At 50.2% G+C, this 20,492-nt stretch overlaps 7 protein-coding genes across 7 annotated transcripts; 2 read left to right on the forward strand and 5 right to left on the reverse strand.

Moving 5' to 3' along the window:
* Positions 1-327: 327 nt before the first annotated feature.
* On the reverse strand, positions 328-2,462 carry BGZ61DRAFT_340924 (uncharacterized protein; the record flags this gene model as incomplete). The annotated part of the gene is made up of 3 exons (XM_046239358.1): positions 328-971; positions 1,059-2,294; positions 2,372-2,462. 3 exons carry the CDS (start codon positions 2,460-2,462, stop codon positions 328-330), a joined length of 1,971 nt encoding a protein of 656 aa, XP_046111003.1.
* A 476-nt stretch (positions 2,463-2,938) lies between these two features.
* Positions 2,939-6,517, forward strand: BGZ61DRAFT_380857 (uncharacterized protein). The gene is made up of 4 exons (XM_046242630.1): positions 2,939-3,194; positions 3,250-3,734; positions 3,788-4,420; positions 4,477-6,517. The coding sequence occupies exons 1-4, from the start codon at positions 2,972-2,974 to the stop codon at positions 6,496-6,498; spliced, it is 3,363 nt and encodes a 1,120-aa protein (XP_046111004.1). The 5' UTR covers positions 2,939-2,971; the 3' UTR covers positions 6,499-6,517.
* Positions 6,518-6,567: 50 nt separating this feature from the next.
* On the reverse strand, positions 6,568-7,023 carry BGZ61DRAFT_441684 (Calycin-like protein). Its single transcript, XM_046244620.1, has one exon. The coding sequence runs from the start codon at positions 7,017-7,019 to the stop codon at positions 6,672-6,674; it is 348 nt and encodes a 115-aa protein (XP_046111005.1). The 5' UTR covers positions 7,020-7,023; the 3' UTR covers positions 6,568-6,671.
* Positions 7,024-8,626: 1,603 nt separating this feature from the next.
* On the reverse strand, positions 8,627-9,527 carry BGZ61DRAFT_553985 (uncharacterized protein; the record flags this gene model as incomplete). The annotated part of the gene is made up of 2 exons (XM_046255564.1): positions 9,344-9,527; positions 8,627-9,261 (listed from the first exon to the last, which is right to left on the reverse strand). Exons 1-2 carry the CDS (start codon positions 9,453-9,455, stop codon positions 8,627-8,629), a joined length of 747 nt encoding a protein of 248 aa, XP_046111006.1. The 5' UTR covers positions 9,456-9,527.
* Positions 9,528-10,383: 856 nt separating this feature from the next.
* Positions 10,384-11,331, reverse strand: BGZ61DRAFT_340476 (feruloyl esterase B; the record flags this gene model as incomplete). The annotated part of the gene is made up of 1 exon (XM_046239310.1): positions 10,384-11,331. One exon carries the CDS (start codon positions 11,329-11,331, stop codon positions 10,384-10,386), a length of 948 nt encoding a protein of 315 aa, XP_046111007.1.
* A 2,120-nt stretch (positions 11,332-13,451) lies between these two features.
* BGZ61DRAFT_472567 (major facilitator superfamily domain-containing protein) lies at positions 13,452-15,451 on the reverse strand (the record flags this gene model as incomplete). The annotated part of the gene is made up of 6 exons (XM_046248356.1): positions 13,452-13,984; positions 14,038-14,435; positions 14,497-14,643; positions 14,697-14,840; positions 14,897-15,197; positions 15,253-15,451. The coding sequence occupies 6 exons, from the start codon at positions 15,449-15,451 to the stop codon at positions 13,452-13,454; spliced, it is 1,722 nt and encodes a 573-aa protein (XP_046111008.1).
* An 830-nt stretch (positions 15,452-16,281) lies between these two features.
* Positions 16,282-18,963, forward strand: BGZ61DRAFT_472568 (uncharacterized protein; the record flags this gene model as incomplete). Its single annotated transcript, XM_046248357.1, has 6 exons — positions 16,282-16,470; positions 16,657-17,124; positions 17,171-17,514; positions 17,566-17,973; positions 18,031-18,210; positions 18,267-18,963. The coding sequence occupies 6 exons, from the start codon at positions 16,282-16,284 to the stop codon at positions 18,961-18,963; spliced, it is 2,286 nt and encodes a 761-aa protein (XP_046111009.1).
* Between the last annotated feature and the right edge of the window lie 1,529 nt (positions 18,964-20,492).

Genomic DNA, 20,492 nt, shown 5'->3' on the forward strand with positions numbered 1-20,492 from the left:
AGAAATGATCTAGAATACCACCAAGTCGCGGCATTCAACCCGCGACCCTTGAGGATGCATGAGTCGACCGGGGCTGGACGAGTCAGTCGCTATACCCGACATTCTCATGTCACCCAAGTCATGGGGCGGGGAGTATAATGGGACGCTGTTCGGTATTGCTCGGTTGATTTTTTACATGTTATCGTGCATCAACGCCTCCTCATTTGCGTGCTACCTCGTCCCTTGTCGTGTCCCGCATTGCGAAAGCTTGCTTCAATCGTGGCTGATCTGGACCGTCATGTGTTGATCACTGATCGTCAGTGCAGTCGTTAGATCAAAGCTCGCGCCCTATTCTGGCAACTGCGAATGAAGGAGGTCTAGCATGTTTAGTGGATTATGGTCAATTCCATCAAACTGTCCCATCATGTCGCCGTCAAACACCCAGCCACTCCAATCAGTACTTTGCCACCCGTCCCTCGGCGTCTCCGTCCAAGCGATCGGTGCCGCCGGGTTGCTAGACGGAGTCGCTTGTTCATCTTGCATCTCGCGTTCCTTTAATTTCTGCAGCATGTTGTTGAGTCCTCGCCCGATGTAGTGGGCAACGTGACGGACACATTGACGCGTTTCATCTAGCAACACGACAGTTCTTTCCATCAGAAGAATCACTTCTTCGCCGCGTAGAGCAAAGTTGGCTTGCTTCCAGTGCAGCTGCACCTTCATAAGGAACATGGATGCATATGAAATGGTGGTTAGCAGGTATAGTGGCACCCCAATTACCGACCGTCGCATGTCGGGGTCATCGAGGATTAGCTCCAAAGCTGAACAGGCGCTTTGTATTGCCAAATTAACAAAAGTCCTTCGCTCAGATGATACCAGATACTGAGATGAGGGGCTCAGGCCGCGGAGGCAAATGGAGAATAGTTGTAGTCGTGCAAAATGGTAATGGAGAACCACACCTTTAGCTGGGTAATTCGAGATGTGATGATCAGGGTCTGGATTCACATGCTTGTTAGCTCTCATGAACCCGCCGACTTAAATCAACCCATGCTTTAGGAATACACGCATCAATCCCGGCTTACCTAGTCGACTTTCCCAATGATCCCTCCAATGACCGAGGTCTACGTCGTATCGCCGAAGCGCCGCAAACTCGTCGTTGGCCACAAGTCTCGACCGGTCTGAGCCGAAGGTGTGGAACACACGACTGAGAATGATAAACACCCCAACCTGGCTGTGCAAACGGAAGTCCGCCTGTGTGATACCGGGAAGTTGTAGCAAGGTCTCATGGCTCGTTATTGTGACATCATCGTGGATGACGGGCGGTCGTCCATATGCGATGCTGAAGTGGTGATCACAAACGTATAGGAAGTACCAGAGCCTAGCTTTTTCAACATGCTCAGGAGATGTCCCTTGGAGAGCCTTGGCACAGAACTTGTGGAGCTTGAGCTCGGTTGCGATGCGAACGGCTAGACCCGAGAGCTTCCAGCTTACATCAGAGAGCCAGAACGCCCCGAGACAGAGACCGCGAATATCGTCCAGCGAGTGGTAGCGTTTGAACACCGACTGGCTGGTCAGCTCGAGGAAAATGGGATAGCACTTGTCAAAGGCCAGGCCTCCATCCTGTGCATGCAACGCCGTCACCGCAAGAATGGCTGCGGTCAGAAGTGTCGACGAGTTGCGTGTCTCAGCTAGCGTCTTGTGAACCAGAGCGATTCCTCCCCACAAGTATGCATTGAGCGTTCCACAGAAAGTGGAGAAGAGGGCTTCAGCTTCGTTGAGGCTGACTTTCCCCTGAGCGATGAAGTCGGGTTCTGGGGCCAGGGTCTCCTTCGGGTGGATCGTAGCACCAGGATCACTTCGAATGTTCCGGAGCTTGGTAACTTCAAACAGACTCGCCATTGGAGCGTTGCCAATGGCCTGTTCTTGAGCCTCGTGTATCGCTGCTTCCGGCGAGTTTTCTCTCGTCATGGCCGTGACATCGGATGGTCGTAAAGGCGAGGTCCCAGCTGGGCTAACCTGCGATGCAAGATGCGTGGGCAATCCCGGGTTCTGTGCTGGCATCTGGGTGCCTTCATGATCCAATGAGAGTTGGTGAGGGATAGTTTGAGGCATGTTCAAGCGCCTCTGAACATCAGCCAGAGCCGCCTGAAGGTTGCGGACCTGCTGTTCCATCGACTCCTTCCATTCGTTTTCGCCTTCTAGGAGTGTCTGCAGGCTCTTGTTCACGATGCATTCTAGGCCGAGGCGAGCGCACCGGGCACACCGATTCTGGCCGTTTTCAATATCACACTTGATCTTGCGGCCCTGACACTCTTGGCCTATACATTGATCATCAGGTCAGTATCAATCTGAATCTCGTCTCCGCCGTCGTAGCGTGGCAACAGGGCCCACTCACAGGCTCGAATCTTTCGGGAGATTTTGGGCAGAGGGCCAGCTGATTCGCGAGAGGCGCCATCTGCCGAGCTGTCGAACCGCGTGCGCTTCATGGTCTCATGGGACGAAGCCCGCCGTATGCACAATCGTATCTTGACCTTGGTGTTGAAGTGGAGTAGAATGAGAGGCGGAACGATGACCGAGAGGTGATGAAGCTGGAGAGAACGGGACGATGGCCGCGACGGGGGAGACGACGGCCAATACCTATTTTGTACACCACATTAGCGCCAACTCTGAGAGTCGAGACCGCGGTCATCTGCCCGCGTCGTCTCCACTTGATGTGATGGCGGTGGATCGATCCCCGGAGCAGACGCTGCGTTTCCGCCGCGTGAGCATTTTCGAATCAAGCCCGGTATATTAATGTACGGCTGGATCAGCCATGTGCTGTTTTTGTCGTACATCCTCCCAGCGTTGACTTGTGCCATGCCAAAGAGCCGGCTTATAATACCCACTTGATTCACCCGGTCTCCCATCAACAGCGCCTCTCATCCCCCCCCCCAAAGACACAATGGCATCTAACACTGGAGATGCAACGCGGGTCGGGTTCATTGGTCTCGGGGCCATGGGCCTTGGTATGGCAGGCAATCTTTTGGCCAAGTCCCGCTACCTTGTCCGAGGCTACGATGTCTACCCGCCCAGTGTGCATAAATTTGTGAGCCAGGGGGGCGGTGATGCTAAATCCGCCAAGGATGTTGCAGAGAACAGCGAGTTGTTGGTCTGCATGGTGACCAATGCACAGCAAATTGAGAGCGTTCTGTTCAATGAGCAGGATGGTGCCCTGCAAGGTGAGAAGGCATCCCATATGGGTCATTTTCGCGGCGGTTGACTGACGAGAAATAGGGCTATCAAATGGTGCGGCAATTCTCATCTGCTCAACAGTGAGCCCTACTTTTCATGAGACCCTTCAGTCTCGCTTTACCCAAGCCGGGAGGTCAGATATCCTTCTAGTCGACTGTCCCGTCTCTGGGGGCACAAAGCGCGCCGCGGATGGCACCTTGTCCATTTTCGCGTCTGGAACAGCTGAAGCTCTGGCTAAAGCTGACGAGATACTACACGACATGTCTCAAAATTTATACATCATTCCTGGCGGTCTCGGCGCAGCCAGCAAGGTTAAGATGGTCAACCAGCTTCTTGTGGGAACCCACATCGCCGCTGCTGCCGAGGCCATGGGTCTCGCCACAAAGGCTGGGTTGGATACCCGCGAAGTCTACAAAATCATCACAAATGCTGCCGGTAGCTCGTGGGCCTTTGAGAACCGCGTACCGCACATGCTCGACGGAGACTGGACGCCTTATTCGGCGCTGGATATTTTTGTTAAGGATATGGTATTATGCTCTTGCCTGACGTTTTATTTGCACCGGCTAACTCAATCTTCTAGGGAATTGTAGTTTCAACAGCTCGCAGTCTGCAATTCCCTGTCCCTTTGGCGTCAGTAGCGGAGCAGTTGTACATCTCTGGGTCTTCCCAGGGTTACGGAAGGGAAGATGACGCCGGCCTCGTCCGAATTTTCCTTCCTGAAAATCCCAATGGCGTTCAGATGAGCGCTAACCGAGCACCTCCGCAAACAAACTTGACGCCAGGTAGCACCCCGCTAGAGATCTCCAAGATTGGCATGATCGGACTAGGAGCCATGGGCCAAGGTATTGCATCGTCACTGCTCCGGGCTGGGTACTCCGTCCACGGTTATGATGTCGTCGAGCGCGCCATCGACAAGTTCCTGACGAACACTGGCAAAGCGGCCAAGGCTAGCTCTCCTGTCGAGGCAATAGTCGGGGCGGAGCTTGTCGTCATTATGGTTCAAAACGCGGCGCAGGTTGATGATCTGCTGTTTGGGTCTGGGAAGGGAGCCGAGTCCCTACTACCAGGCGCAATTGTGATTCTCAACTCCACCGTCCCCCCTTCATATGTTAAGAGCTTGGCGAAGCGGCTGGAAGGTTTGGAGAAGGGAATATCCTTGATTGATGCTCCTGTCAGCGGAGGAGTCGCCAGAGCCGCAAATGGAACTCTAACGGTCAGTGATCATCGAAACGTCTGGATTCTGTCGTATTCAAACTAACCTCATCACAGGTAATCTGCTCGGGAGATGATGCTGTGATCTCGAAAACCCTAAGTCCTCTACTTGCAATCACAGGTGTTGCCAGCAACCTGTGCCATGTTCAAGGAGGCGTCGGTGCTGCTTCTTCAGTCAAGCTCATCAACCAGCTACTCGCGGGTGTTCACATCGCCGTTGCAGCAGAGGCAATGGCATTCGCTGCCCGTCTTGGCCTCGACACGCGGTCGCTTTTCGAAACCCTCAAAAGTGCCGCCGCTTGGAGCTGGATGTTTGAGAACCGAGTTCCCCAGATGCTTGATGCCGACTGGACAGCTCACTCAGCCTTGGCCATCTTTGTCAAGGATCTGGGAATCGTGCTGGACGAGGCCAGAAATTGCCTCTACCCAGCACCACTTTCGGCTGCGGCTCACACCCTATATATCTCCGGCGCGGCGCGCGGCCTGTCACACCAATCCGATGCCGGAGTTGTCCGTTTCTATGAGTCGATGACGGGTATTACAGTTGCCGAGCAGGCTGGCTCTAAAGATAAAGAGGGTTCTACTTCCACCAACGAGCCGTCTACCACTGTTGGCGTCCCGGCCAAAAAAGTGCCTGAACCGCTTCCTGCAAAACAAACTCTCGATTCATTACCAACCGAATATTCTACTGACGTCATTACTTCAATCCAAAACGTTGTCGACAGCAGGGAAGTACCTGTTCTAGTCGTTTTGGACGATGATCCCACTGGAACACAGACTTGCCATGACATTGACGTTTTGATGACGTGGGACGCGCAGGCCCTGGAGTCCGAGTTTGGTCTTGACCCGAAAGGATTTTTCATCCTCACAAATTCTCGTGCTCTCCCATCCTCAGAGGCCCGGAAACTCATTCTTGAGATCTGCGAGAATGTGAAGAAGGCGGCAGAGAAAACGGGAAAGTCTGTCGAAATTGTTCTCCGTGGCGATTCAACATTACGTGGCCATCTTCCCGAGGAGCCCGAGGCTGCCGAGCAGGCCTTTGGTCAGTTTGATGGCTGGGTTATTGCGCCCTTCTTCTTCCAGGGCGGACGATACACCATCGACGATGTTCACTATGTCAAGGAGGGAGATGTCTTGGTGCCAGCAAGCCAAACGCCATTTGCTCAGGATGCTACATTCGGTTACAAGAACTCCAATCTGAGAGAGTATATCCAAGAAAAGTGCGGCTCCCGGTTCGACGACTCTTCATTCGTCTCGGTAACTCTTGATGATATCCGACTCGGTGGGCCAACGCGCGTCGCAGAGAGGCTCCTTGCCGCGTCCGCTGGGCCCAAGACCGTTTTTATTGTCAATGCTGCTGCCGAATCAGACATGCATGTCTTCGTTTCCGGTCTGCTAAAGGCTGAAAAGGAGGGGAGACGGTATCTTTTCCGCACCGGAGCGGCGTTTGTCTCGTCGCGACTGGGAATAACTGGCATTCCGCCACTTACACTTCAAGATATTCAATCATCACCCGTTGCTACTCCGCAGCCGGGCGGCTTGATTGTCGCTGGATCGTATGTACCCAAAACAACGGCTCAGTTGAAATCCCTGCGAGAGAAACGAGGGGATCAGCTTTCTGTGATCGAACTAGACGTCGCTGGGCTTATCGCATCAGCAGAGGCAGCGGAGGCGGTTACATTAGCAGCTGCGAGCAAAGCGTCTGAGAAAATAGCAGCGGGTCATGATGTTCTAGTCATGACATCGCGGGACTTGATCAAAGGCCCCGATGCACTCAGCTCGCTCAATATCGGTTCAAAGGTCGCCCACGCCCTGGTTCGTCTTGTGGAGGAGGTCCGCGTTCGACCACGATATATTATTGCCAAGGGAGGCATCACGTCGTCTGATACTGCAACCAAGGGTTTAAAAATGAAGCGAGCAAGAGTAGTCGGCCAGGCTGCCCCAGGAGTGCCGCTCTGGAAGTGCGATGAGGAAACGAGCCGTCATCGGGGGGTGCCATATGTGGTCTTCCCTGGAAACGTGGGAAGCAATGAGACACTCGCAGATATTGTAAAGGCTTGGTCAGGAGAAAAGGCCTGAAAATCGGCCAAGTAGTAGCCTAGAGTCATGATGAATGACTATCAAAAAATACGAAATGATGAATTTAACTGTGAACCAACTCCCCATTTATATTGCAGCTGTAGTAATATTTAGGTTAAGTGTACTGCCGGATATATTTACATGAAGGTACATGAATAACCACGACAAAATGTCTACAATGTGACAGCGTCGGGTTCAATTGGCATCAAGTCTCCCTTCCCTTTAAAATTTTCAAGAATCTGCGCCTGCTCCACTAACATGAATCGGTCGGTTTGTTTTCCGTATGTCGCTAGAGTCCTCCACCGGTCAAAATCTTCTGGGTTTCTCTTGTCACCATGAGCTTCCACAGGGTTTTCCCAATGCCCCTTCGAAAAGCTCAGGAGTCCGCTGATAGTGCCCTTGGTTATGTCGTAGACAAGCGACACCACAGTTCCCGTTTCTTCTAGCCAACTGATTTGCCATAACTCTCCTGGACGCACGCATTGGTACCCAGCAGTTTGGTAGTTGATGCGGCCGGCCATAGGACCACCGTGAATAGCGTAGACGACTCGGTCATGGGAGAAGAACCAAATTTCGTACCGCCATTTCTCCGGATTTCCTTGGGCGTCTCGTGCGTCGTAGTCGTAGATTAGGTGGGTATCCCTCATATCATTGTCGAACGAAGGGTCGAGTGGTGTGTTTACTTGGTAAGTGGGAAGCTGCATTTTGACGAATCTTTTGCTTTGTAACTCTGAATGGCCAGAAGGAAACTCACAAGTCGAAAGTAATTCTAAGGGCATTATATAGTAATGGAAATTGTGGATACAGATAGGGCGGCGGATCCGTTATTAGCCTCAGTGACGGGGAATCGTTGCAAACAATGAACCACATCGCGTGGTTCTCACAACGTATCGTGGTTTCGGCCACCAGCGGCGGGTCATCACACCACTTAATTGACCCGCAGCGTGGGATGTTGGGGCCTTATCGGTGGCTCATTTGACGTTGATCTCATGTTCGTGCCGTATCCGAAAGTCAATTTACAAGCCATTATCCACTTTTAAAGGATTTAGAGGCTTCGGATGTTGCGGATTCTTTTAGTCTTCTTAATCCGTTGGACTACGGGCCGAGATATCACGTCATGCATCACTGGCTGGTCTTATCGACGTCAGAGTGGATGACGCCTTGATGAACTCTTGTTGATGAGCACGTCACAGCTAAGTTTACCCGGCGTCTCGATTCACACCTAATTTGAATGGCAATCGCCGACATGCGCGATCCACATCAGGACACGAGCTTCGCGCGCCTTAGCCGCCAGTGAGACTTATCATAACATCCGTAAGCTCTCATTTCAACATTTTGTTTCCCAGCTTGCCTCTTTTTCGAACTACTCGCGTGCCTAACTTGGGCTCATCACACCCAATTATAACGTATGACTTCAGATGAACGCACATTGCTACTACGTCACCTGATCAGGGTGGAAGCATTCCTCAGACCGCCAAAGAATCTAAAGCGGTCCTCGGAAGCCGCATCTCAGCAAAACAAAGCGAAAACGAGTAGAATTTTCTTAGAAGCGGGATATCATGCCTGGGTTCGATGTTTTCTCGCAGCTAAGGCCGTTTAGGGCACATCTCACTTCCAAGGCAAGGCCAGGAAAATAAACTTAATTTTGCCCCTTTGTCAGCGTTCGAGCTTAGAAACACAAGTCATGGCGACAAGCGTAAGTGGAGAGGAGCTTAGATATTGTTTGGAAGAACGTGTCGAAGCTTGGGCGAGGTGTTGTCGGTTGTACGAATGTAAGTTCTTTCGTCTATATAAACTCGATGATGAGGTCCGACGTTTTCGGTTTCGAGGGGGAGCAATAAAATAAATATTGATTCTGAAGACAGCACAATGGCCAACAGCGGACAGGGCCCTAAGACGAGCAACGAACTGCGATCACTTCTGTCTTCGCGAGGAACCCGAAGAGACCGATTCGTAGATGATTTCTCTGCATCGGAAGAGCCAACGCTGATCTGCTTCCACACAGGCAGCGGCGTTTACATGAAGGACACGCTCGGCCATGATATCTTTGGAATAATGCTAAACTTTGGTATCTCCATCATCGGCGATAGTAGTGGAGGCAGCATCCAAGTCTCGAACATAGCACTTCTTACGTACGACTATCTATTTCTCGCAATACATTATTTAACCTCCAGTATCCTTCAGGCCACAACGGTCCTCTAGCTGGAACCATACCCTGTAGAATAGAAGCAACCGTAACCTCCACCCCGTAAAAGTCCTCGTTTGCCTTGTCTCTCGCCGTTATGATAGTTCCGTCAATTTGTGCCCCGACATAAAAGCCCCGACTCTTCATATAGCTCCATATAGGCTCGTTGATACCGCCGCCACTAATGGCCGAATCAACGTAAACACCAGTACCAACCGGCCCAGCAGTAACAGCCATCTCACCACCAAAGGAAATCCTTGGGTTGGTGAATGCAGCGACTGCTTCGGGATTCCGGAGGACACATACACAATCGTAAATATCCATTGCGAACATGAAGCCAACACTGAGAGTGTTCACGGCAAAGGAAGACGGTGGCGACCATGACCCATCCGTTCGCCGCGCTACAACAACTCCAGAACCACTTCCCCAAGAGAATTGTGTCCCAGACCGAAATGCAGTGAAGATAGCAAGGCCTGCGGCGGACGTAATGACTTGTCGAGGAATTCTGACTATTGCTTTCCGACTTGATAATGCCTCGTCTGGAGACGTAGACGAATTGTTGGCAAAAGTTGTTTCATCTATAGACAACGCAGACGGTGTTAGTGCATCTCTTCCGACAAATTTCAAGCCTTCCGTCTAGCGTGCAGCACCAAGACATACCACAGAACGACTTTAATATTCGCGCTGCCTTATCGCACTCTTTGTCTAGTGAGGTAGGCATGAAGGCCTCGCATCCGAGCTTGTTCGCGAAGCCATTGACTGGGCCCGCCATCTTGGCACTTAGGTGGTGAAAGCGATTATAGAGACCTGGCTTGCGGTTTTCTCGCACCGTTGTGGACTGTCCTTTCATTGATGCCATATGTGGGGATGGAATAAAAGAAGCATTGTTGCTGTAGTCATCGTTCACAGAAGACTGGAGCGAGTTATTATACTTGGGATCCATGAACGCAATTGAATCTTCAAGAGCGAGTATGTCGGTGTTGTATTAAATTCTACTATGTACCTACCTAAAAAAAAACAGCCTGACTTTATACACCTGAGTCCCCCCGCGCACGTTCATGCTACAAGAGCTCGGTCGAAAGATGAAGAAGAAGAGAAGGTCATGACGATGAAAGCCAGCTTACCGGGCGCCGCGGATTCTAATTGAAGGCTGTGCAGGGCTGTACAAGCCACTATATTTGGGCATCCGGATGTTAGTATGGGCGGTGTGGGTGGGCCGATCGCCGCCGTCTCGGACATCCGCGGGGGGCCGAAGGAATGTTCAATATCGCCGGCTCCCCTACGGAGATTTAAGAAGGTTTGCCTTGAAAAGCCACAAACTGAAGTGACGCTAGTTACTTTACAGCCGCTGTTCCCTTCGGCTGTCTCGGGGCTTAGGGTTCAGCACATTGTTGTGCTCGCCGTGTTTTCTGTCGGCGGCCTCGGCGTCCGTTAGTTGTAGACACTTCCCTGCTTTACAATATGCTTTCGGCCGCTAATTCGACCGGTATCGCCACTGCAGCTATTATTCTCGTTTTTACTGTGAGCTATCACGATGCTTAAATTAACTGGGAGGGCAAAGAGTTATTTTTCCTTTTTTCCAACTGTATATTCTTTGCTTGAATTATCCTTTCGCCCCTTTGCTGACTATTCCTCTCTTGGCCGAGCTTATCAGTATGGACACCGGTATCATCCACGGGGTAACCCGCACACTTCCGCCCTTAAACCGACCTCCTCCAATAACGTTTGCCACGACCTCGAAGAGACTTCCTTGAGAAGCAACGTTTTCCAGTACAATCAAGCTCAAAGAATCTGACGATCTCGTCGGCTTCGTCTGGGATATTGTGATCCACCCCTCCAGCCAGAAAACTCTCAAAGAGCCCTTTGTGACCATAAACGTATTTTGTCCAGTTAGTTTGCGGGTTGTTCTCCTCGATCAAAGTGGGTTTAGCTCCCGTATGCAGAATAGTGGTCCAGAGTTTGACCTCGTTGTAGTAGTTGGTAACATTGACGATGTTGTCAACAGTTCCGTGGAGAACCTGCATCTTCGGCCGGGGCCCCTTGTACTTTGGGTACGCGTTATGGACGATTTTCGCCCATTCTTTGCCGGTTCGGTCAATCTGACCCGTGGCACAATCGCTATTCCAAACGGCATACCCGTCACCGGCGTAGCAACCGAAAGGTACTCCAGCCAAGGCAGACCCGGCGGCAAATAACTCTGGATACGAGCCGATCAAGACATTCGTCATCATTGCGCCAGAGCTAATGCCTGTCACGAAGACCCGGTCTTCGTCCACGTCGTAGTTGGCCAGAGTCCACCTGACCATGCTGGCTATTCCGAGTGAGTCTCCTCCCGCATTATGATGAAGAGTCTGTGTGGAAGACACATCCCAACAGTGGTCTGCAGTCCATGGCGACGATGGGTAGATGGTGATGAAACCCAAGTCATCGGCTAGTGAACGCCATGGTTTGAATTCGAAAGCATCTTGGGCCGTTCCGTGGCACCAGTGAGGATAGACCAGGAGAGGAGCTGAGGGCCGAAAGGAATCGGGGACATAGAGGTAGAAGGAGACGTTGGTAGGGTTGGGCCCAAAAGAGGTGACTTGCTGAAGCTCCGCGGCAGAGACAAGTGCCGCAAAGCCGGCGAGGAAGGAAGTGATTCGAGACATCTTTCTGAGCTCTGCCTGCAAAGCCATCTAGTGATGTTTCAATGGACGTAATGTTCTTATACTGCAAAGGTTGGGGGATACTACCCCGCCGCGCTCTCAAAATGAGGTGACTCCACGTTGCTTCCGCTTAAGCCTGCAATGGATACGGAATTTTCAGTGCCAATTAGTAGACTGATTGAGATGAAATGGTGCGTAGTTGATGCTTCCTGCTCCTCGAGACAGCGGGATGACACCATCCGTTTGCTATTCTGGGAATTAACCATGGAACTTCGACATTCCGTACTATAAGCGGCTTAGCAGTCTGTAGGTGGGTGGAGCTACCCCAAACAAAGCCTCATTACCCACATTAAACATTAAGCGTCTTACGACTTACGGACTTGAAAACGACGGGTTCTTGTTAAAGCACTATTACCAACACGTCAACAGGTACTCTTGGGAATCCCCGCCGGATTTAAATAGACCGATCCAGTTCAAAGAACATTAGCCTCTTGTAACTAAATTTTCTATCATAGCTCATAGGGGCTACTTCATGTTGCCCACTTTGTACAGCACTATAGCTCATTGCGCTCAAAACTTCATTTGTCTCCTAGCATTTCTTTATGAGGGCCAATGTGCGCCTTCCTTTATTGTCGATAAGCAGGCATTCTGATCTCCTCCCCCTTCCCCGATGTTATCTAAACTCCAGCGAGATGCACTAACCGAATTAGGTTCGGAACTGGAAGCACCGAGCTGTGTCGGGAACCATTTATAGCTTTTTTGACTTCGTTATTTGCCACCGCCGCACCATGGTTGCATGCTGGATAGTCATTTCTTAAGCAAACCTTTTGATGTGATGATTTCAAGGGTGGCCTGGATGCCATCATAACCCTGAGGATACGAAGATGAGGCTCGGCTCATCCACGCGGAGACTTGCCAGGCATACCAGACATTCTACTTTCATCAGGGCCGTCATCTGACCGCCCACCCCAAGTCCTTTTTTTTTTTAATCCCAAGACGTCAAAGACTTTGACTTAGCAATCGGAGTGTTTACACCCGAAAGCTCTTTGAAGTGGATTAGGCCTCAAGCTCTCCAGTCACGCATGCAAGTAGTGCGCCTTGGACATCAAGGCCGGAAAATCATTACTGTGCGCCGGTTAAAGGTCATACGAGATTTGAAGCCAACTAAGCCAAGTGCATTATGAAAGGAAATGGGTGGCAAGTAAGCAAGTCCAAGAGATCTCTCGGAAGCGATGGAGGGTCTCGCTCTAGAGAACAATAAAGAGGTTATGAGGGACATTGCCTTTACGCGGTGTAGAGCAAGAAATAGAATTACTAGAATATTGTGCACAAGAGCCCTGGGCGTCTCTAAATACTGATGCCCGAATTACGCAGTTTGTCAGGTGTAAGTCTCCGATAGTAGAAAGAAGCAATAACAACAGAACCTTGAAAGAATGAAAAGCAATGAGTAATCTAGACAGGTATCACAAATCCCTCATCGCCTATTACATATCGAACCATCCTGAAGGTTAAGCCGAACTCTGTCGACTTGGCGGTGGGAAGGGACGATAGCCAACACCCAACTCAACAACCTCTCTTAGAGGGATGCAGAGGAAAGCATCGCACAAGCTTTTCGCTAGGTCGGCCCGAAGCTGCCCCAGACTACGCGTTTGTAGTCTAAGAGACCTGCGACTTAGACCTCTCAATAGAGAAACATTTAGTCGGATACTTTAGAAGTCTTCGGTGGGAAAAGATAGTAGTAAGTATTGAAAAATAACCGCAGCGGCCGATTAATTGGTGATATAGAAGACTGAGGTCGGGTGAGGATTGTTAAGGGTGTTGCAAATGTTTTATAGAAATCTCTTAACACAACGGTTAAGGGTCTGTATTAACTCTGACAATAAGGTCTGAGAGACTTCCATCTCTCTGACTGAAAAGAATAGTCAAAGAAAGATACAATAATGATTCCTTCTTCTGTATGCAGCTTCCACCCCTATTTATCCCTATTACATCCATGCTAGCGACTGGCAAGCCCGAAACTCATTGACCGCCTGTCACAGCGACTGTTAATTAGATGATATAAACTAGTATCCCATATTCTGCTCTAGATTTGCAGTTGGAAGCCTGGTGATATCATTTGGCCCTTACAGAGAAACAGCAACTCGGTTGGTCTGGTACTTCTTAATAGAAGGCAGGAAGGCAGCTGCAATGATTGTCACGATGCCAAATGGAATACTGGCATACCAAACATACTTCAACGCGCCTGAATAAGCCCACCTGACTCCAACCTCGGCCGCCTGTAGGATGTCGGGAGTGAATCCAGGCACAGTCGTAATGTTGGCTGGCGCAGTGAGAAGCGTTCCCACGAACACCTTGGCATCTTCTGGTGCCAAACCAGCTTTAACTGCATATTCGGCAACCGTTGTTGGGAGGATTCCTGTGAGCTTGTGGACGAAGATGTTGTAGTAGATAGTGTAGCCAATCGAGCCGCCAAGGGTACGGATAGACAGAGAGAGCGCGGCTGTGGTCGCTAGCAGCGAGTCTGGCACGACAATCATAGCAACTGTTGCAGCTGGGACAAGGAGGCCTCCGACACCGAATCCGGCGATGGTTCCCATGGCCACGGTGAACTTGGGGTTTTCAGGAGTAGTTGCGGATAGAGCACCGCCAAATGCAGCTGTTTTAGAACGTATCAGCATTACTGTCATGTATATGAATGAGAAAACTTACTCATGAGTATAGCTGAGATGGCTAATGAGGCGCTGGCGGGAATGGCCTTAACGGAAAGTAGAGAGTTAAAGAATACTGCTCCGGCCGTTACTGAGATACCGTAGCCCAGGCCTTTGAGTCCAATCTGGACTGGGTCGGGAGTGTAAACAGAAGAAAATGTGAGAGGGAAGAAATTGATGAGAGAGTAGAAGTTGAGTCCCGCGACAAAGGCGACGAAGAATGCCACCCCCACAATTTTCTGGCCTGCGAAGAGTTCTCGTGGAATCATTGGGTTCTTTGCGAATTTCCACTCCCAGATGATCCAGGCTGCAATGAGTAGAATGCCCAGGATGAGTTGAACGAGAATATAGGCACTCTTCCATGGATGGGTGTATCCGCCTCCTTGTAAAGCAACAAGGCTGTAATGGATTAGCCGTAATTCCTAAAAAATCATTGGGTGGTGTATATTTTGAAACCTACAGGAGAGTGATTCCAACAACAGACAGGACAGCTCCGACGTAGTCAATCTGCTTCAGAATTTCGCGTTTCGAAACTCCTTCCATGCGAGGGTGATCTTTTGGGAAATACGAAAAGGTAAGACCGACGAGTACGAATCCGTTCCAAATCCTGTCGAGGTTAATGAGGGTTCCAACATGATACTGCCGGAACTTGTAACTTACATTGTCACCCACATTGTCCATCTCCATGTCGCATGTGTGGATAGGAGCTGAGAGTACAGTACGTAAGGAGTAAATGGCATTAGGAAAGCCGTCACAAAAGCCAGGGATAGGCCTCGTTGTCTCACGGGAACGATATCGGAAATGCTTTTCAGTCGTTAGCGAATCCGCCGAGGCCTCCAAACTGTAGAAGATGAACTGACCCAGCAAGAGACGTCAATTCGCAAATGCCCGCACCTGCTCCAGACAGGGACATGCCAGCTATAGCTTGTCCGAATGAATGAGCGGTCCCAACAAGAGCAAGGCCTATCATGACTATGACCAAGCCCACCAAAGTAATCTCGCGACGACCGAGAAGATCTTGCAGATAGCCTACGAATGGAGACACGGCGGTAATGGCCAAGGTGTTACTGACTGGAAGCCAGACCCCATTGGCCGTGGCTCCAAGGTCTGCCTCGATGTAGCTCAACGCTCCACCAACGAAGTACAGATTGACTTGAGAACCTTTTCTGGTGTGTGAGCGAGTGGAATGTGCTTCTTTGGGGACAGAATAACTGACCTGAATAAAGTGCTCCAAGCGAAATTGCAGCAATAATCGATTTTGGGGTCCAGACGACGCTTCCATCAGAGTCGTCGCCCTTGAAGGCAAGGGTATTGTGCAAGTGGAGGTGGTTCTTATCATCGTCGCCCAACACCTCGGCGCTGGATGCGTTGGGGTCATGGAAGACCTGGGCCTTCTCGCTGCCAGGGTCTGACATTTTGAGACGGAATATTCTGCGTTGTTCTGGCTGAGTGGATTGAGGTATTCAGTCGAGAGAGCAAAACAAGGATGTGGATTGCAATGTGAATTACAATGTGACACTGGGGAATCCCGTCTATCTTATAACATGGTGTAGCACAGACAATCACAAGAGGCTCTGGACCGTAACAACAAAGTCGAGACCATAGCAATCAAATCTGGAGTACGTTAGTCTAAGTCATAGAATGCGGGGGTGGAGGAAGCACCAGCACCCTCATCTGGGGTAACAAGGGCCTTATTGGCCACAATGCCAGTGGGCACTCTGGGGTACCGAAATACCGAGGAGTATCGGTTTATGGGCATCTTCCTGGGGCCTAAGGAGGTAGGGTAGTCAGTTTGGGGAATGGGGCTTAAAGCCACTAAGACCAGAAAGAGTTTACCCTTGTAGGCTCCCTCGACTAGAATAAGAGAGGTTTTCCCTTCTTTGGTTAATGCTGATACCAATATTACTGACTCAGTCTGACTCAGTGTGTACGCGCTGACTCCCTAGTACAGAGTAGTGTATTGTGTCCCAAGGTAAATGTCCTTACCCAAAGTTTGGGCGCGTCCTTGTCGCCCTTCAACAGCCTGCATCTTTCATCATCCCCGCATCTCGGAAAAGGGCTACCAGATAGTGTACCGGTAGTCCAGTGTGGATGGGTTGTGGACCCCTGCCATTAAAGTCCACTTGCTATATGCCGATACTGCCGGCGTCTTGATTAACACCCCCGGACATTTCCCCCATCCCTTCTCAACATCGTCCTTCAGCCCCGCAACTCGTGCTTCCCTCTGTATCTGTCGCGCCAAGATATGGCCGAGCTCGACCTTGAAGATTTTCTTACCGACCCGGACTGTTCGGAGTCGGAACAGGATGCCCTGTCGCTCCCACGACCAGCCTCTCCCACGCGGCAGGGAGACCAGCAATCAGATACAAAGAAACGCATTATCCGCCGCCGCCGCCGAGCACACCGAGCCTGTCTGGAATGTCGAAAGCGGAAGGTTCGCTGCGACGTAGTAGTAGAAGGGCAGCTTTGCACGAATTGTAGACTGGATGGCCGGCCATGTACAGTTTCAGGTGCGGACGCAGTTCCCGGACCATCCTATCGGGCAAAGCAATGACTGATATCTGAGGATTTAGATCGGCGAAAAAGGTCCACTCTTGCTCCATCACTATCACCGGAGCAGATACGGGATAAAGACCCTCAGGTGCCTATACTCCTGAGTACAAAATCCACAATCGCACCGAATACGGCCACCGTGACACCTCCCTCTGATGAATACCCCTTGGACCTTAACTCTCGAAGAGAGTGTCCTTCTCCTACCCCAGGTTTCACATTCCGAGAACCATCATCCTCTACAGTGTCCGATGCCGATATTCTCTTCTCGTATCATGACTTTCTGGCGACTGGGTCGTTGTCCCACATACCTACGGCGGACTTCAAGTTCCTCGAGACCAAGGGCTGCTTCCACTTGCCCGCCAGGCCTGTGCTCGATGAGTTTGTTGTTGAGTACTTCCGCCATGTTCATCCAATGCTACCGATACTAGACGAAGGTGCTTTTTGGAATATGTATCTTGGCGACGGGCAACTTGATCAGCAAGCCAAAAAGATATCACTCTTTACCTTCCGGGCTATGCTATTTGTCGCCTCTAGCGTAAGTTTCTATCTCAAGCCCGTAGCAGCTGCTGCTGACAAGACAGTTTGTATCGAGGGACACCACCAAGCTTCTGGGATTCAAAGATGCTTTGGAGGCGAGATCTTCGTTGTATCGCCGAGCGAAGCTACTCTACGATTTTGATGTCATATCAGATCCCATCGCAAAAGCGCAAGGAGCTCTACTATTGACTTATTATTGCTCAGGCAGAGAACCGGTATTTATTGTGCCCCCGAAAAACCTATCTGTCCTGCTCACTATTGCAAAGCTTGTGAACACTTTCTGGCTTCGCATCGCTATACAATATGCACAAGCAGAGCGGGCGCATCTGTACTCTCAATCATGCTCTTTGCCACTTGAAGTCCGTCAGGAGCGGAAAAGGCTGTGGTGGTTCGTATTGAGGTCAATGATCTGTGGTTCCATATAATTGACTTGAAGTAGGTGCTGCATTATACGAGACCGGATTTTACCTCTCGGAGTGAGGAGATCGATTCAAATCAGTCGTTACAATTTCGATTTCGACCAAGAACCTTTCACCGAAGCAGACCTTCAGGGCGAATTTGAGACCTCGCGAGTCTATGGGAGCGACACCAAGCGCAACCTAGCTCGTGTCATGGAAGCTCAAGTTAATCTTGCTATTCTTCTGACTGACATCTTAGCGCTGGTTTACCCGATAAATTCTCTGGACCATAACTCATTAATGGCTATGCCAGCAGTGACGAAACGTCTGAGAGATGAATTGATTGTCTGGGAAACGAAGTCTGAGGCTTTGGTCCTAGCATCAGATTCAAGTCCAGCACCACATCCATCAGTGCGCCTGTTCTGGGGCTTGACGCAGATTTATTACTGGTCAGTTACAAGGTCTACGCTCTTTCAAGATTGACTATTTTGACTTTATCGGTTTAGGTCCGCTCGTGCAGCCCTCTGTCAATACGAGTGTCTCGCCCTCCAGGCCAATTGTCCAGAACCAAATGCCCTAAGCACTCGAGAGCTTGGTAACGAAATACACCTCTCCGTCGCCCAAATATCACGTATTGTTGGTTCGTTTGTTCATCAAAACGTTGCCCAGTATCTTCCTGTCAGCGCGTGCGTCTTTCTTCCCCATCAAGGACTTCCTTCTGTACCTAGCTGACCCTTCTTAGTGTCGCGTATCTAGCACTTCCCATTATTCTGAACACGATCGATATACGCTCTACGAGGATGAAGAATACCACCAAAGATACTCAGTTGCGATTAAGCAATCATGCTATGCAGCTCTGTCGTGAGAAATACGCCGGCGCGCATACGGCCCTCAACACTATCAACAAGGCAATTGCTTCTGTGGATATTCCACCAAGTGTCGCCTCGGCAACGACTCTTTCGTCATTAGAGAAATGCCCATTCGAATCTACAGAGATGTCGGAGCAGATGCCTACTACTCAACTCCTCTCAACAACAACGGAGATAAAAGACTGGCTCACTATCTTGGTCAATCAACCTCGGGCCTACCTTCGTCTAGCTTTCACGGTGGATATAAGCCTCTCTCGTGGACGGTACGTAGGTAGCGAGGAACTGCCACGAGTGCTGTTATTAGAGGACGGTTATTATGGAGGCGTGATGAATGTCCCGAGGCCATTAGAACCGCCCAATCACCGTGGCCAAACAGATACGAATAGTGTTAGACTTGTGGACGAGGAGGAGCCAAGGCTCCGGCTTGACCTTGATTTCTTTGACTTTGGAGGGGACATGGATCCAGTACAGACGAGCAGTATGTATCGGAGCGATTATAGACCACCGAACGAGCGTTCCTGGACTGGAGCAATGGTAGAAGAACTCCTGGAGGAGGTTGGTAGGGTATAGGACCTGTGTTGAATGAAAGGATACAGTTCCATTATTCTAGCCATAGCTCGCATGCCCTTGCAAAGAATCCACGGCCAATGCCCCATTTAGTAATGCCTCAGCAGATGAGAAATTAGACTTCACTTTTTCTGCGCACGTCAAAGGCTCAGGTTCCTGGCCGATAACCAATTTCATTGTCTCTTGGCAACTTGCGATATCTCTGTGGCTACACCGTACAGCTAGTGTTGATCACACTAGGAATTCGAGGCTACCCTAGAGCCCGTCAGGATCTGTAACGAGTCTGAGTCCCAGTTTTCAACATCTGGTATCAGGGTATTTATAGCTCCAAATTAGGGGTCATGCTCATTTCTTACAGTGTAAAATTTCCAGCCACAATGAAGGTCATGAACTTATCTAGAAGATATAACGAAACCTTTCTCAAAGCCTTGGTTATAATTGTTGTGTGAACTGATACTAATTTTACAGAGCTTTCCCTAAGGAGGCTAGCTTAGTATCTAGGGTTCTCTAAGTCCCAGGGCATTAGAATGGGCGGCGATTGATAGAAATATCTCACATCCAGAAATACGGCCCATGATGATATTAGGATTCCAGGAAGATAGAGGAGACACTTTTCTTGAAGCTTTCCCAACCTTCATGATCTTGACTTAGGTGCTAGGCGATGAATAAGCTAACTCGGTTAAATTTGAAAATTCATCTGACTTATCACCCGGCGTGCCCTTAGTTTCAGTGCTTAGTGCCTCGTGCACTCACTGTTAAGATGCAGTTCATTTTCTTCCCCATAAAACCCCCTCTGGACGCGATGGCATACTTAAACCTCTTTCCAATGGAGAAAATGTTCCAGTCCTAGCTGTCTTTCAGAAGCTTGTGAAATGTGCCTGGTTCTTCGCGGAGTATAAACGTAAAATTGAAGGGGTTATGAACATCTCAGAAAGAGAATGCTAGTAACCCATCGAACGGACCGCGGATTATAGATCATTCACTACGTTGGTGAAGGTGGTACTTGGTCTTGCGCTTGGGCATGCCAGAAAGGTACGCGAAGCTTTGAAGATAGCCTGAGTTGTGATGCAATTTCGTTGCCCCCAATATTTTGCTGCTCTTTCTGGAAGCCATTTTTGGGGAAGCGGAAGACAGAACTCATTTGCACGGTCGACCTAGGGAATACGGTATAGAGAATAATTGCCCGTGGTGGTTCCCTCCAGAGTCAACTTCCTTTTGACGGCGGTGGCAATTCGTGTTGTCGGAGGTGTCTCTGACAGGCCTTCTCGTGCTTGCCTCTTGCGCCAGGTGTTCTGGGAAGTAAGGCTCTTCTATGTGAACCTTTCACAAGAGTCGACTTCAAGTAACGTGGGCATAGTCGTAGCTGTAGATATCCCGCCCAATGGCAGCATATGCACAGACGGCGTCGTCCTTGGCACGGAGAAGTTTCTGTAGTGCCAGGATGAGCTATTCCGCAGACGCGGGGAGGCAGCCCCCAGTCATGGACGCCAAGAGTGCACTCCAAAGCGCGGATCCCACTGGAAAAGGTTTTA

The sequence above is a fragment of the Ilyonectria robusta genome (assembly GCF_021365365.1).
Source record: "Ilyonectria robusta strain PMI_751 chromosome Unknown BGZ61scaffold_2, whole genome shotgun sequence".
Classification (NCBI taxonomy): domain Eukaryota; kingdom Fungi; phylum Ascomycota; class Sordariomycetes; order Hypocreales; family Nectriaceae; genus Ilyonectria; species Ilyonectria robusta.

What these genes read in the sequence shown, in the direction of transcription:
- BGZ61DRAFT_441684 (XM_046244620.1), bottom strand. Translation starts at nt 7,019, where the DNA reads ATGGCCGGCCGCATCAACTACCAAACTGCTGGGTACCAATGCGTGCGT.
- BGZ61DRAFT_380857 (XM_046242630.1), top strand. Translation starts at nt 2,972, where the DNA reads ATGGGCCTTGGTATGGCAGGCAATCTTTTGGCCAAGTCCCGCTACCTT. An exon ending in GCAGGATGGTGCCCTGCAAG is followed by an intron (nt 3,195 to 3,249) that starts GTGAGAAGGCAT and finishes GACGAGAAATAG; the next exon opens with GGCTATCAAATGGTGCGGCA. An exon ending in ATATTTTTGTTAAGGATATG is followed by an intron (nt 3,735 to 3,787) that starts GTATTATGCTCT and finishes TCAATCTTCTAG; the next exon opens with GGAATTGTAGTTTCAACAGC.